The 13,062-nt window shown below is 28.3% G+C and overlaps 1 protein-coding gene and 1 long non-coding RNA gene across 3 annotated transcripts in view; both read left to right on the forward strand.

The window, feature by feature from the left end:
* The window catches only part of LOC147815233 (uncharacterized), a 135,287-nt gene that overhangs the window by 56,943 nt on the left and 65,282 nt on the right, over nucleotides 1–13,062 (forward strand). The gene's annotated exons all lie outside the window — the stretch shown is intronic.
* LOC147815234 (uncharacterized) lies at nucleotides 8,304–11,849 on the forward strand. Its single transcript, XM_087157225.1, has 2 exons — nucleotides 8,304–8,645; nucleotides 11,194–11,849. The coding sequence occupies exons 1-2, from the start codon at nucleotides 8,607–8,609 to the stop codon at nucleotides 11,683–11,685; spliced, it is 531 nt and encodes a 176-aa protein (XP_087013351.1). The 5' UTR covers nucleotides 8,304–8,606; the 3' UTR covers nucleotides 11,686–11,849.

Raw genomic sequence — 13,062 nt, forward strand, 5'->3', positions numbered from 1 at the left:
TTTTCGTTATTATAATTTGTATTGTTTTAATTTATTTACTGAATTTCGTACTTTTTTTTTTTAAATGTTATCCTTCTTCAGATAGAAAAAGAATTGAATATTTTTAACACAGTTTAGCGAGGAGGAATTTTTATACTAAATAAGCTTTCGGATTTACAAAATCGTCTAAAAATTTTTTTTTTTATTCTTTTTATAATCGTGTTAGGATTTTATTTACCTACGGTTTCTGACATTATACTTCAACATTCCTAATCAATAAGACAAAAAGTGCATTAATTTTATGATTACATTGGGAGGTTTTTAATAATCGCCTCTAATACCTACTTCCTTCCTTTCAAAATCCTTATCAAAATACTATTCAAATTATGCATAGATAATCAAAATTTAGGCAAAGAAGAGAAAATTCTATATTTACGTAGCAATAGAATCGTACAGAGGGCAATTTTATTTTATAACCATCGTTGAACAGCCGACCCAATTTATGGTTTGTGATTAGTAATGTCCAACTCCATAGCTTTGTAATTTTGAACCCAATCCAGAGGACAAAGGAACTAATGGATTAAGTATTGGGAGAAATTTGCTTTCGTGGAGGACTTTTTGATGGAACTAACTCGCATTAGCATTACATGGAGAGGAAAACTATGAAAAGCTTCAATGGTTGGCCTTACGGAAAAGAAACTCTAACTCATCATCCGTCTACCAATGAGGATATTTTACGTCCACACTGTGGTCGGTGCGAGCCTGGTGCAGAATTCGTATCGACTAGCCATTGCTGGGATTCGAACTCGGTTCATCTCAGCTATTAGCGACGATCTAGGAAACATATCTGAGCATGATCCGAAGACATGCCGTCACAATTCTGATCCTCTGCAGAGGGGATGGATCCCCCCCGCTTTGACAGCCCAACATCCTAAGCGCAAAGTCTAGCACTTTACGGTAGAACAGTTTAGCGAAAATCGCTACCACTTGCCCTTGGTCCCTACACAGGCTGATCAAAATGGTTAACCCCCTCCCCCTATGACTCAGCGCAGTCAATGATGTCTTACTTCGGCGGTGAACAACTGGGAACCGTGTCTTACGATCAGTCCATTCGATCACCATTCACCCTCTATCAAAATCTAACGAATCACTACTAAAGAAGGTGGGATTAAAAATATCAACACTTGCTTAACAGCTGCTAGAAAATTTAATATGTTTCTCAGAATCAGGTTCCAAATGCATTTAATTCTGCATTCAAATAGGTTTTGATATTTTTTGTACATTTTGTTTCACTAGATTAGCTACATTGCGATACAATTTTTCCTTTTTTAATATAATTTGACTCCTAATGATTGCATTTTTTTTTTTACTCCATCATTGACAATTAGTCTAAGTGACCATTAAGGAGCACCCAGTTTTAGTTGAATTTTTCATAAGTGTTCCAAATTCTAAGCATTTAATTCCTTTTTTAGAAAGGATATGAAACTAGTACGTTTCGTATGCTACTGAGTAATCATAGGTTTAAATTTGTATTTATAGGTTTAAATTTACTCGCAAGTATTTTACCTCAATTATTTTATTATATTTCATATCCGTTAGCTGGAAAAATTAGCAATAATCTTGTTTGAACACTTCGAGAAAATTATGTGGCCTAAATGATAACTTTAATGGATATTAAAGGTGATTGCTATAGCTCTAAGTACTGCATATTTCATATTTAGTAACTTACAATTGAAATTCAAAGCCATTTTCTTTTAATTGCAGAGGATCTTTTAAAACCATTAAAATAATGCATCGAATATAAAAAAAATCATTTTGTTACCTATCACATAAGAAACGTAAAGAGATTTGTGTGTTTAAATTCCTTATATGTGTCTGTAAGTAGTTAGCAATTACTATTTAGTAATTTTTCTACTTTTGGCGTATGGATTAAATTTTTGTTTTTGAATTCTTTAAGTAGTTAGCAATTACTATTTAGTAATTTTTCTGCTTTTGGCGTATGGATTAAATTTGTGTTTTTGAATTCTTTATGATCTTTTTTATACTTTTGAAGTACAAAATCTGTTGATCAGAATTTTTGGATCTTTTATGTGCACATAGATTTTTCAAAATCTAAATTCTTATTATTTATTTATTTTGGTTTTTGTTTTGAAACTATAAGCAGGACTATAATTAAAATTTATAATTTTTTTTGTTTAATAAAGTAAAAGGTAAATTATATACCAATGTGAAACTTATGTTGTGCGAATTTGCCGCAGTGTTAAATAAGGTGCCAAACTGAACCACCGTAGAAAAAACATTTTTTTAACTGTTTATACTTGAATGACACTTAATATTAACATAGTTCATCTAGAACGAAAAGCTGATTCTGTATAATATGTACTACTTTACTATTAAAAATACCAAAATTTTAGAGTATCCTTAAAACAATTTTTCTGATAGCAGAAGTAAAAATTTATTTTGAGCTAAACTTAGAATTTCGAGAGAAAAAAACTTTTATCACAGTTATTGCAAGAACTACTTTTTTCCAATACAGTTTTGGAAACTAACAGTCTAATTTAAAATACCCTGAATAAATAAGTATAAACATTTATGAACCTACAAAACATCCTTAAAAAACAAAGCAATTTTATCAATATTGCAAAATTAACAGAGCTGCAACATGAAATAATCATGGGAAAACTTGCCTATATAAGGAAAGGGGGAACCGAAAGAGCAAACAAATATGATGCAACACTTTGTACGCAGTGTACACTGTGATACTTAATATCTCTGTATATTCATTGTTTTGCCAACTAGCATAAGTGCTTATAATTTCTATTTGTATATCGTTTATTTATTATTGCTTTTGCTCTTTACGTGGAATCCGTTAAAAGCTTATTTTATTGTGGTATCATAAACAGAATAATGAGTTTTTATTTCCATCACTTTTTTGATTAAAGCTGTATGCATGAAACTAAAGACCTTTTTAAAATGTGGAACAATTCCACTTTTTAAGATACAGAGCCATATCGTCAAATTAGCTTACTGTTTTTCTTATTTTGTTTTCTTTTGGGTATCCTGCGTAAACCAATAGTAAGCTTACGCTGCCACTAGCTTTTAAATAGGAAAGCTATGACTTGCATGAAATTGTGGCTATGACGGCTTTAAAAAATAAAAAATAAATAAAAAATAATGTGTGGTGTCCCTCCGAACGGAGGAAGTGAAACTTCGTAATGTGGAAATGAAAATAGGAAGGGGTAGGGAAAATAGGAAGTGAAATCTTATTGTTTCTTTAAGACAAACTTTATTAACATTGCTTACAATTCACAATTGATCGCATCTTTTAATTATCATTTTCGAGTGGAGAAATATCCAAATCTATAACATTTACAATGGGATTATGATAACTAAAGTAAGATACGAAATGTTTGAGTTCTATTTTTTCATTATTTCCTGCAAAAAAAGAAAAAGAAGTGGAATTAGACAACTATTCAAGTGAGTCTTTCATGTATAAATACTAAAGATCTACTAAAAGTACATTTAGGAAATCGTTTGGTAACACATTTTGCATAGTTGGCAAACATTTATAGTAAATGCATATTTTACAAAATTAAGCATTTATCAACATTTAGAAGTTGAATTTTTAAGCAAAAAGTCAAGACATAAAAAAAATATATATATATAAAGTCTGGAGGAGTTTATAAACCATGAAGAAAGAGCCATCAACAAATGTAAGTATTTACACATGTTGAGCAACCAAAATCTCTTTATAATGATGGACTGAAAATGTATCGCATTTCTCAAATTACCCTATTCGCAAAACATAACTGTAACTGCGATTGTACTCTTTTAATACACCTCATCATTTCGGTAAGAAAAAGGTGAAAAGCAATAAAAGCTGGAGAAAAAAAGGTTAGAAAAATATATTTTCGCCCTCTTTGCGAGTTAGAACCGAACCGTGTACTATTTCCACTTCAACTAAAAGCATTAAGTATATTAAACGCACGCTGCTATTAGAGTAATTGCTTGAAGCCAAAGGTTGCAAAGTGCCACCGTTTATTTCTCGTTGTTTGGGAAAACAATATGGCCGATGATATCACTTTCATTTAATCTCATTCTTCCTTTTCTTTCTCATAATACACTTAAAGAGGTTATATTTCAATATTTTTTGGAGATTATGCTCAGCAAAGAGAGTTTCAGGAAATGGTTTTGTTTATTTTTGGAGTTGCAGCAATTTGGGATCCTTTAGCTCTCGCTAATTAGCGAATGGGATTTTTAACGTGCTGCTAGTATTCCAGTTTAAAAAATTACGCCTAATTTTCATAATTGAAAATGGGAAATGTGTTTTCGTTCTCTGAGTTATTCGCGTACAAAATATACCTTTCAAAATATAAAACAGAACTTTTTTTTTTATCGTTCACTTATTCAAAATATATTTCTTAGAAAAGTAGTTAGTTTAATATGATTACGTTGATATTAACTTTTAATTATAGTTTAAATGCTTAATTTTTTTCATAAATCCATAACCATATGTTTTAAATATGTTGTAATATTAAATGTTGTGATACCTATATAATCAGAATATATAGTATCATTTAAGCTTTTAATGAAGGATATAATCATAGTTTAATAATACTTTTTTGAGGGCCGGGGGGTCTCCGTGTATAGAGCGCTCGCCTCCTAATGAAGTGACTTGGGTTCGAATCCCAGCGATGGCTGATCGATTCGAATTTTGATCCAGACTCGAGTCAACCACAGTGTTGAAGCACAATAGTGAGGGAACTCTAACCTGTGATATTTTCCTCACAGATCACCGGTTAGAGTTCCCTCACCGTCAGACTAACCATGTGAGGTGTTCGTGGTTTTCTTCTCCAAGTAACGCAAATGCTGGTTACTTTCACCAAAAAGTCCTCTTCGAAGGCAAATTTCTCTCAATGCCTTGATCCAGGAGTTCCTTTGTCTTCTGAATTATGTTCAAAATTTCAAGACTATGGAATTTAATATTGATAGTCGTAAATCCATATTGGTAAAGCTTAGTCGTAAAAAATTTGGGTCGGCAGTGATAAAATAAAAAATAAAAAAGAAACTTTTGAGTACTATCATTCATTTTAGTTGTATTTTCAATAAAATAAAATGTAGTGTTATGTACAATAAATTATACTACTTATGAAATAGGTTCTATACGTTTAAACTGTTTCGAGAATAATAAATTCATGTCAATACAATTTCGCTGCATTACGAACCTAATCTAATATTTTTGGAAGGAAAAGTTAGGTTTTATTTTGACAATGCATGGCATTCTACCCGCTTCATAAATCCACTTCATATATTTAGCTGTACCAGCACGTTTCGAGGTTTTGCAGAAATCAAAAAGAGTTCTGACGGCCGTCTATCCAGATGTCTATTAAAATTCTGTCCTTTTAGCCTGCTCAATTCACTGAAGATATCTTCTTTAAACGCATGCCAACTTTTGGGTCAGGTTAAAAACTTTATTCCTGATAAAAAAAATTTAACTGCATTTATTTTGTATTGGTTCTTGTCATTGAATTCGATGACTTCATTACTTCATATTGTTTTATTTGGGTACTCTTAGTATCCAAATAAAATTATATTAAGCAGCCTATACCAATAATTATTTTTTTAAAATTTAAAAGTACAAAACAATGCTGCTGTTAAGCACTTCTCTAAATACTAAAATCAGTAGGCTAGCTTTTAAAGCATGCTAGTGATTTCCAGACTATTTACAAACGTTCACCAACATCCAAAAATTACTAAGTAGTCTCATATGATTCATATTATGAACCAAGCTCTATACCAGGTAAGATCCATTTGAATTGCGTAATAACATTTAACAACATAAGCAATTATTGTAAATAAAAACTACATAAACAATTCTTTTTGATAGAATCCACATTGTAACAGAGATAATTTTAGAATTCAAAATACCTTTAAGCAACAATTATTAATATAAACATTCATAAATTCTGCAATTTGAGACTTGGAGACACGAAAAGTAAGGTTGCATAGTAATTATATTCCATATGAATCTGTTATGAGAAAACAGCGTAGAGTTGCTATGGATTTTATTTCCACCAATAGCTTGTTAATAGAGATATGATTATGATTAGAAATTTTTAATGAAAGCAAAAGCTTATAAGTAAGCATTATTGCACAACGAAACACGTTTCATAAGATGATTATTAAATGATTATTAAGAAACTCTCTAACTAATAAAATTATTAAGTCAAATAATAATACTAATAAATATATAAGTCAAGTTTTAAGTTTCTTGTGTTTTTTTTAAATTTAATTTGAAAGACACAAATAGTTTTTTTTAAGAATGATGAAATGTGTTTCATAGTTAAAAGCAACTACGTCATTTCATAAACAGGCTTTGTCCAGATAAACTAGTCCGAACTAAACTCGTTTTCAAAACTAATCTTAATTAAGATTAAATATTTAAAAATAATAGTTTAAAAACAAAATATAAGCTAACATATTTTTTTACATTTCAAAATAGAATTATTTGTTTCAAATTATTACGTAATTTTATTAATATATATGTGTTCAATACTTGGAAATGGTTTGCTCAATTTAGATTCATTAAACCACTTTTCTAAAAGTATTGCATCGCTTATTGCATACATACACTTAAAGAGGAAAAACAAGAAACAAAGAAATCAACTAAGAACAAAAGTTACATCCCATTGCTTTCTTCACTTCACTTCAAATCACTTTCACTTTTCGCGCTATTTACTTTTTCAACAAACTTTCATTCAGAGAAAGACTAAGGATAACGATTAAAACAAAGAACTGAAATCGATATACGAGAAAAAAGCTTTTGTCCGAAGTTTGGCGGACGAAAAGCAGAGGGAAAAAACAATGAAGAATAATCTTGTAGAAAAATAATGATTGAAAAAAAAAGAACGAAGAAAACTAAGAAATGAGAAAATAATTGCTCGCGTGGTGGCGCCACACAAGTTTTGAGGTCTGTTTTTCTGGGATGAAAATGGCTTTTTAAACTTGTTTGCGAAGATACCAACTTAAAAGAACAACAAAAATCTCCTCACCTAAATAGTTTCCAGAAGAAGATGGGAGAAAAAGTTCTCGTGTATCAATTTCCGCATACAACTTAGTTCCAAAAATTTTTATTTTTATATTTTAACTTGAAGAGTTTCATAATAGAGTGCACGAATCAGTTTGAGTAATGGATGTTGTATAAATGCTCATTTATTTTAACTCTAGAAGACTTTTTTTTTAATCTTCTAAGTTTGATGAGTGCAATTAATTTGCGTCGTTTAAGCTATTCTTTAGAATTTAAACATTACTTTTGTTATTTTAACAGCACGCTGCACTTTTAAAAACAATTAAGTCATGATTTCATTTTTAACTTCAGAACGCCACTTGTGTTTACTAATATATTTTAATAATAATTTTTTCTGATGTTCTTAATCTATTTCTTAATATTTAATGCATAATTTTTTTTGTACCTGAAGAAAAAAAATACGCTTATCAGTAGTATAGGCGGCACTACAGCGTACAGCGGGGGGTCCCTATTCCTGACGTCATCATGGAAAGTCAAGGGTTGCTTATTTCTGCCCAATCGGAAGTTGCTTATTTCTACCCCAACCGGAAGTTGATTATTTCTGCCCGCTTGCTTATTTCTGCCCGCCTGAAAATCGAAACTTCGTCTGCAGCGTCATGGGGAGCTTATTTCTTTTTTTTCTTAAGCCTAATATATTTTTAGTTTCGGTTTCTGTTTTTAATTTAGTTTCGTTTTTTAAATATTATTTAATTTATTAGTTTTTTGAGGGTGGCAACACTTATTATTTTAATATTAGTTTTTAAGGATGGCAACATTTAGAAACTTTGTTATTTGGGGGAGAAATTGTGTATTATGAAGTTATGACGTCATCTTTTATTACATAACACATAAATGATATCATGCTTTCGATCTAGTGGCGCCATCTGTGTAGGAATAAAATGACTTTAAATCTATTTTAATATTTAAATCTGTTTTAATATTATTTATTAAATATAATTAAGGCTGAGGATCGAACTCGCGCCATTAAAAAGCCTTCGTGGGTCAGTAGTTGGATATCATAAACACTGACCCACGAATGCTTGGTTAGATATGTGTTAATAAGTTAAACTTTTGTATTCTGAACACGTGTATAAATGAAAAGGATTTGATATCGATATCATCCTGCAGTCTCATCGATATATTTTTCACTTAACCTGTGACAGTTATTAAATAATTATTTCTGCCCCTCTTAATGTTATGATAGCTTTCTCTGGGTTGGCAACGGTACTGACCATACACATGTTAAGATTTGACGTGTTTTTGTGTGATAACACAACTACTGGTTACAGAGCGAGTCATTCTGATAACATATAACAAGCTAGATCTTGGGCTATGACGCATGTGTTGAATTCAGTTCCTTTCACTTGCGCCGGTAAATAGTTAAGCATGTGACAGTTTAACATTTTTCTGATTGGTTGTTAGAGTTATACTTTCATGATTTGGCAACTAGAAGGATAGAGTGACTTAATTTCCCCTACCCCCTCTTATATTAGTATTTCACTTGTTCTTCTGTTGTGTCTCGATTAAGTTTTTGAAAAGTTTTTCAATTAACTATTTCGTTATGGACGGTTATTTAAAGAGAAAACATGCTGAAACTGAAGTAAGTACTATTGATTTCTTAGTAATTTACTATGCTTTTAAATTTATTGTTAATAGAATTGTTTTATTTTAACTTCTAGCACTAATTCGTTTTTAGGCAGAGCATGTGACAAAACTTAGTTAACTTTAAAAATTTTATAACTACGTTATTTTTATTATATTGATGATAAATAGTATATTGATAATGTTAAATAGTATTATTTATAAAACTACTGAGATGCGTTAATCTGAATCTTTAATTAACCAAGATAAAGTAAATTGTTTTGTACATTTTAATTAATTATTTTTATTTTGTTAATAATAAAAATTACTCATCTTCTTAGTTACAAATTAGGAATAGTTATTATTTTTTTTCATTGCGTAATCTAAATGAAGTTAATATTTCTTAAATTAACTTTCTATTTGTTAAAATTTATTAAGTATGTTTACTGTGAATATTAAAAGTATTAGAATTAAAGGTATATTAATTTTAAATTAATAAATATTAGTTTATACGATTAGGTATTTTTTATCCCTATCGTTTGGATTTACGGCTATCAATGTTGTCATTTTTGAACCCAGAAGACAATGGAACTCCTAGATCTTGAGACAATACATGTCTTCGAAGTGGACTTTGTGAGTACCCATGTTATATGAGGAGGAAGACTACGAAAACCTCCTACCCTTAGTCCGACGACAAATAGTGGGATTGGTTTCGTTAACCAGTATCCTGTGAATGTACAGAGATCAGAGGAAAACTTAAGGTTTTAATAAAATAAATTTGAATAATTTAAGAAATACTATATGAATTCTAATGGTGTCATCTATACTTAAAATGTTAGAAAGACACTATATTAATAACTCTTAATTTTAGTTATTTTTTAACGTAAATACAGTTGATATAAATGGCTATAATTATTATTTACCTATTTAATATTACCTATTATTAACCTACTCAATAAAAAAATACACCCTTTAATAATTAATACCAAAAAGTTTCATAAAAACTAGAAACTTATTACAAAAATATAAAAATTATTTTTGAAAAACTAGAAATTTTTCACAAAAGTAAAATTATTTTCTGAAATATTAGAAAATCTCCCTCAGTAATACAAATATTTTCTAAAAACTAGAGCATTTTGTTAAAAATAATAAATAACGACATATTTATATTATCAATTATATATTAAATTTCCTTAAAATTTCAAATGAATTATTTTAAATCTAAGAAACATGTAATGGGAATTTTTGCCGCTTTAAATTCAATTATATTAAAAACATGTAATGGGAATTTATCGTTTTATTACGTCGTTTTATTCAGTTATTACAATATACGATTCATTTATTACAATATTATTACAATTACGTCGTTTTATTCATTTATTCCATCGTTTTATTCGTTTTATTACAATTTAATATTATAATAATGCAAATAACTTACTTTATTTTCAAATTAGGAATTAATTTGAAACTATCTATAGCCTTTCTATTTGAAAGTATATATTTAAATGATACTGATTACAGAACTTGAACACGATATCTATTTCTCACAAAATTTTACAAAGATAATGTCTGTCCGGGACGTTTGGGGCTTATCCACGTTTTATCAATTAGTCATAATAACATAGTGCTTCATACTTGTTATAGAACGTGGGAATACAACTATTTCTTAGAAAATTGTTAAGAAACATATGATGTATGCTCGCAGAAGTGATTGAGTGAAACTTTGAATATAATGTTATTTATTTTATTAAAATATATTTTGTCTTTATTGATCATTTTCACATGTGAAAAAGTTTATATTATCAAGAAAAAATTACACTCTTTAATAATTAATAGAAAAAGTTTCAGAAAAATATATAGAATTTTCTGAAAAACTAGGAGATTTTAGCAAAAACTTAAATATTTTTATAAAACTAACAAATTTTTAACAAAAAAAGTAAAAATATTTTCTTGAAAGAGAATTTTTTTTTGTAAAAGCATAAATATTTTCTTAAAAGATGGAAAATTTTTAACAAAAAGTTAAAATTTTTAACAAAAAGTTAAAATTTTTTCTTAAAAGATCGAAAAATTTTCTTAGAACATAAATATTTTCCTAAAAGATAGAAAATTTTTAACAAAAAGTTAAAATATTTTATTAAAAGACAAACTTTTTTGCAAAAACGTAAATATTTTCTAAAAAGATAGAAAATTTTGTGAAAAAGTTTGAAGCATTTTTATAAAATTAGCAAATTTTTAACAAAATCTTTAAAAGATAGAAGATTTTTTGTAAAAACATAAATATTTTCTCAAAAGATAGAAAATTCTGTTAAAAAGTTTGAAATATTTTTATAAAACAAGTACATTTTTTTGCAAAGAGTTAAAATATTTTCTTAAAAGCGAACGTTTCATATTTGTTTTTGTAAAAAGATTTATTTTAGACAGAACTCAGGAGGTAAAGACTTTTACTTTGCAAATAAATTCTTAATCGTAGTAATCGAAAGGAGTTATGAACATTATCATAAACATTTTAACTGTGTGTTGTTAATTATTTTTCTTGGTGTCTCAAAATTTTCTTTTTTTTATTGTAGGAAGGAAACAGAAAAGGATTCTCAGCTTTAGTCATTGATTTTGAAGGTTTTCAACTTTCATCAGGGGCATACATTGTCAAAGAACTTGCTTTTCATGCTGTAAAAGGTAATTCCATTACCGGAGTGTGTACATTCCAACCACCGTTTCCGTTTGAAGAACTTCCAACACAACAGAAAATGCAATATTCTTGGACAGTCCGAAATATTCATCAAATAGATTGGAACCAAGGAGAATTACCCTACGTTAAATTTCATACTATGTTGACTTTTTTGTGTGATATGTATTCACATATCTATGTGAAAGGACTCGGAAAACGGAAATTTTTAGAAATTCTAACCGGCAGAGTGTTTTACAGTTTGGAAGATTTTGGCTGTCCTAAAGTAGATGAACTGATACCAACTTTTTCATCGTGCACTATACATTCACTAGATTTTAAGCATTGTGCTCTCGTTAAAGCGAAAGCATTTGGACGATTTCTACAAGACCTATAAATAGGACAAGCACTCGGAATTCAGCATAAAGTTGTTCCTGGAAGTAATATAGTAAATCTTATAAATGACTTTTTTGCGAAATAGAAAATCAGCTCCAGTGGGGGGAAATGTATTTTTAAAAACATTAAACGATGTTCAATTACCAGAAAATTTATATGTCAATAGAAAAATTGTATAGTTAAAATAAAATTTTTAAGAAAGCCGTGATGTATGCTCGCAGAAGTGGCGAGGTGAAACTTTGAATAAAAATGTTATTTATTTTATTGAAATATATTTTGTCTTTATTGAGCATTTTCACAGGTGAAAAAGTTTATATTATCAAGAAAAAATTTCACCCATTAATAAATAAATAATACAAAAAGTTTCAGAAAAATATCTAGAACTTTTTGAAAAACTAGGAAATTATTACAAAAACCTAAATATTTTCTTAAAAGATAGAAAAATTTTGTTAAAAAGTTTGAAATATTTTTATAAAACTAGCAAATTTTTAACAAAAAGTAAAAATATTTTCTTAAAAGAGAAATTGTTTTTATAAAAACATAATTACTTTCTTAAAAGATAGAAATTTTTTAACAGAAAGTTAAAATATTTTATTAAAAGAGAAAATTTTTAGTAAAAACATAAATATTTTTCTTAAGAGATAGAAAATTTTGTTAAAAAGTTTGAAATATTTTTATAAAACTAGCAAATTTTAAACAAAAAGTTAAAATATTTTCTTAAGAGAGAAAATTTTTTGTAAAAACATAAATATTTTCTGAAAAACTAGAAAATTTTGTTAAAAAGAAATAAAAATGTTACATTATTTCCTAATTCGTTAAGATTTTAAGATGATTACTTTAAGTTAGATCAATAAATATTTTCTATAAAATCATTTTAACATTAATTTTGAATCATGAAGGCAGGAGAATCCGTTGGTTCTATGAAGCATTCAGAGTGTGGGACAAGGACCCATATTTAAATACTACTTTCTACAAAGTTCATCCTCCATCCAGACTCCCATCTCTATTAGTAAAAGGTTTTTTTGTTTTTTAAAAATTATTTTGCTTAAAATTAAAAAAGAAAAAAATATTATTATTGAAAGTAATGTTGAAGTTTTGGATTTTATTAAAAGTAATGATATTTCCAGCATTAACACTTTTGATTTTGAAAATTTGTATACCAGCATACCACATGAAAAAATTATTGAGATTTGTGAAGGTATTTATGACAAGTATTTATTTGATGAAAAAATTGATAGGTTTAACTGGTTAGATTTATGCAAGTTTAATCTTTTTGAGAATGTTCTTTTTAATGGTTTAGATTTTTATAAACAAATTATTGGAATTCCACAAGGTAATTCCTTTTCTGGGGCTTTTGCCAACATTTTTTTGCACTTTT

The sequence above is a fragment of the Parasteatoda tepidariorum genome, chromosome 2 (assembly GCF_982258835.1).
Source record: "Parasteatoda tepidariorum strain Cologne lab strain chromosome 2, Ptep-v5.0, whole genome shotgun sequence".
Taxonomy (NCBI): Eukaryota; Metazoa; Arthropoda; class Arachnida; order Araneae; family Theridiidae; genus Parasteatoda; species Parasteatoda tepidariorum.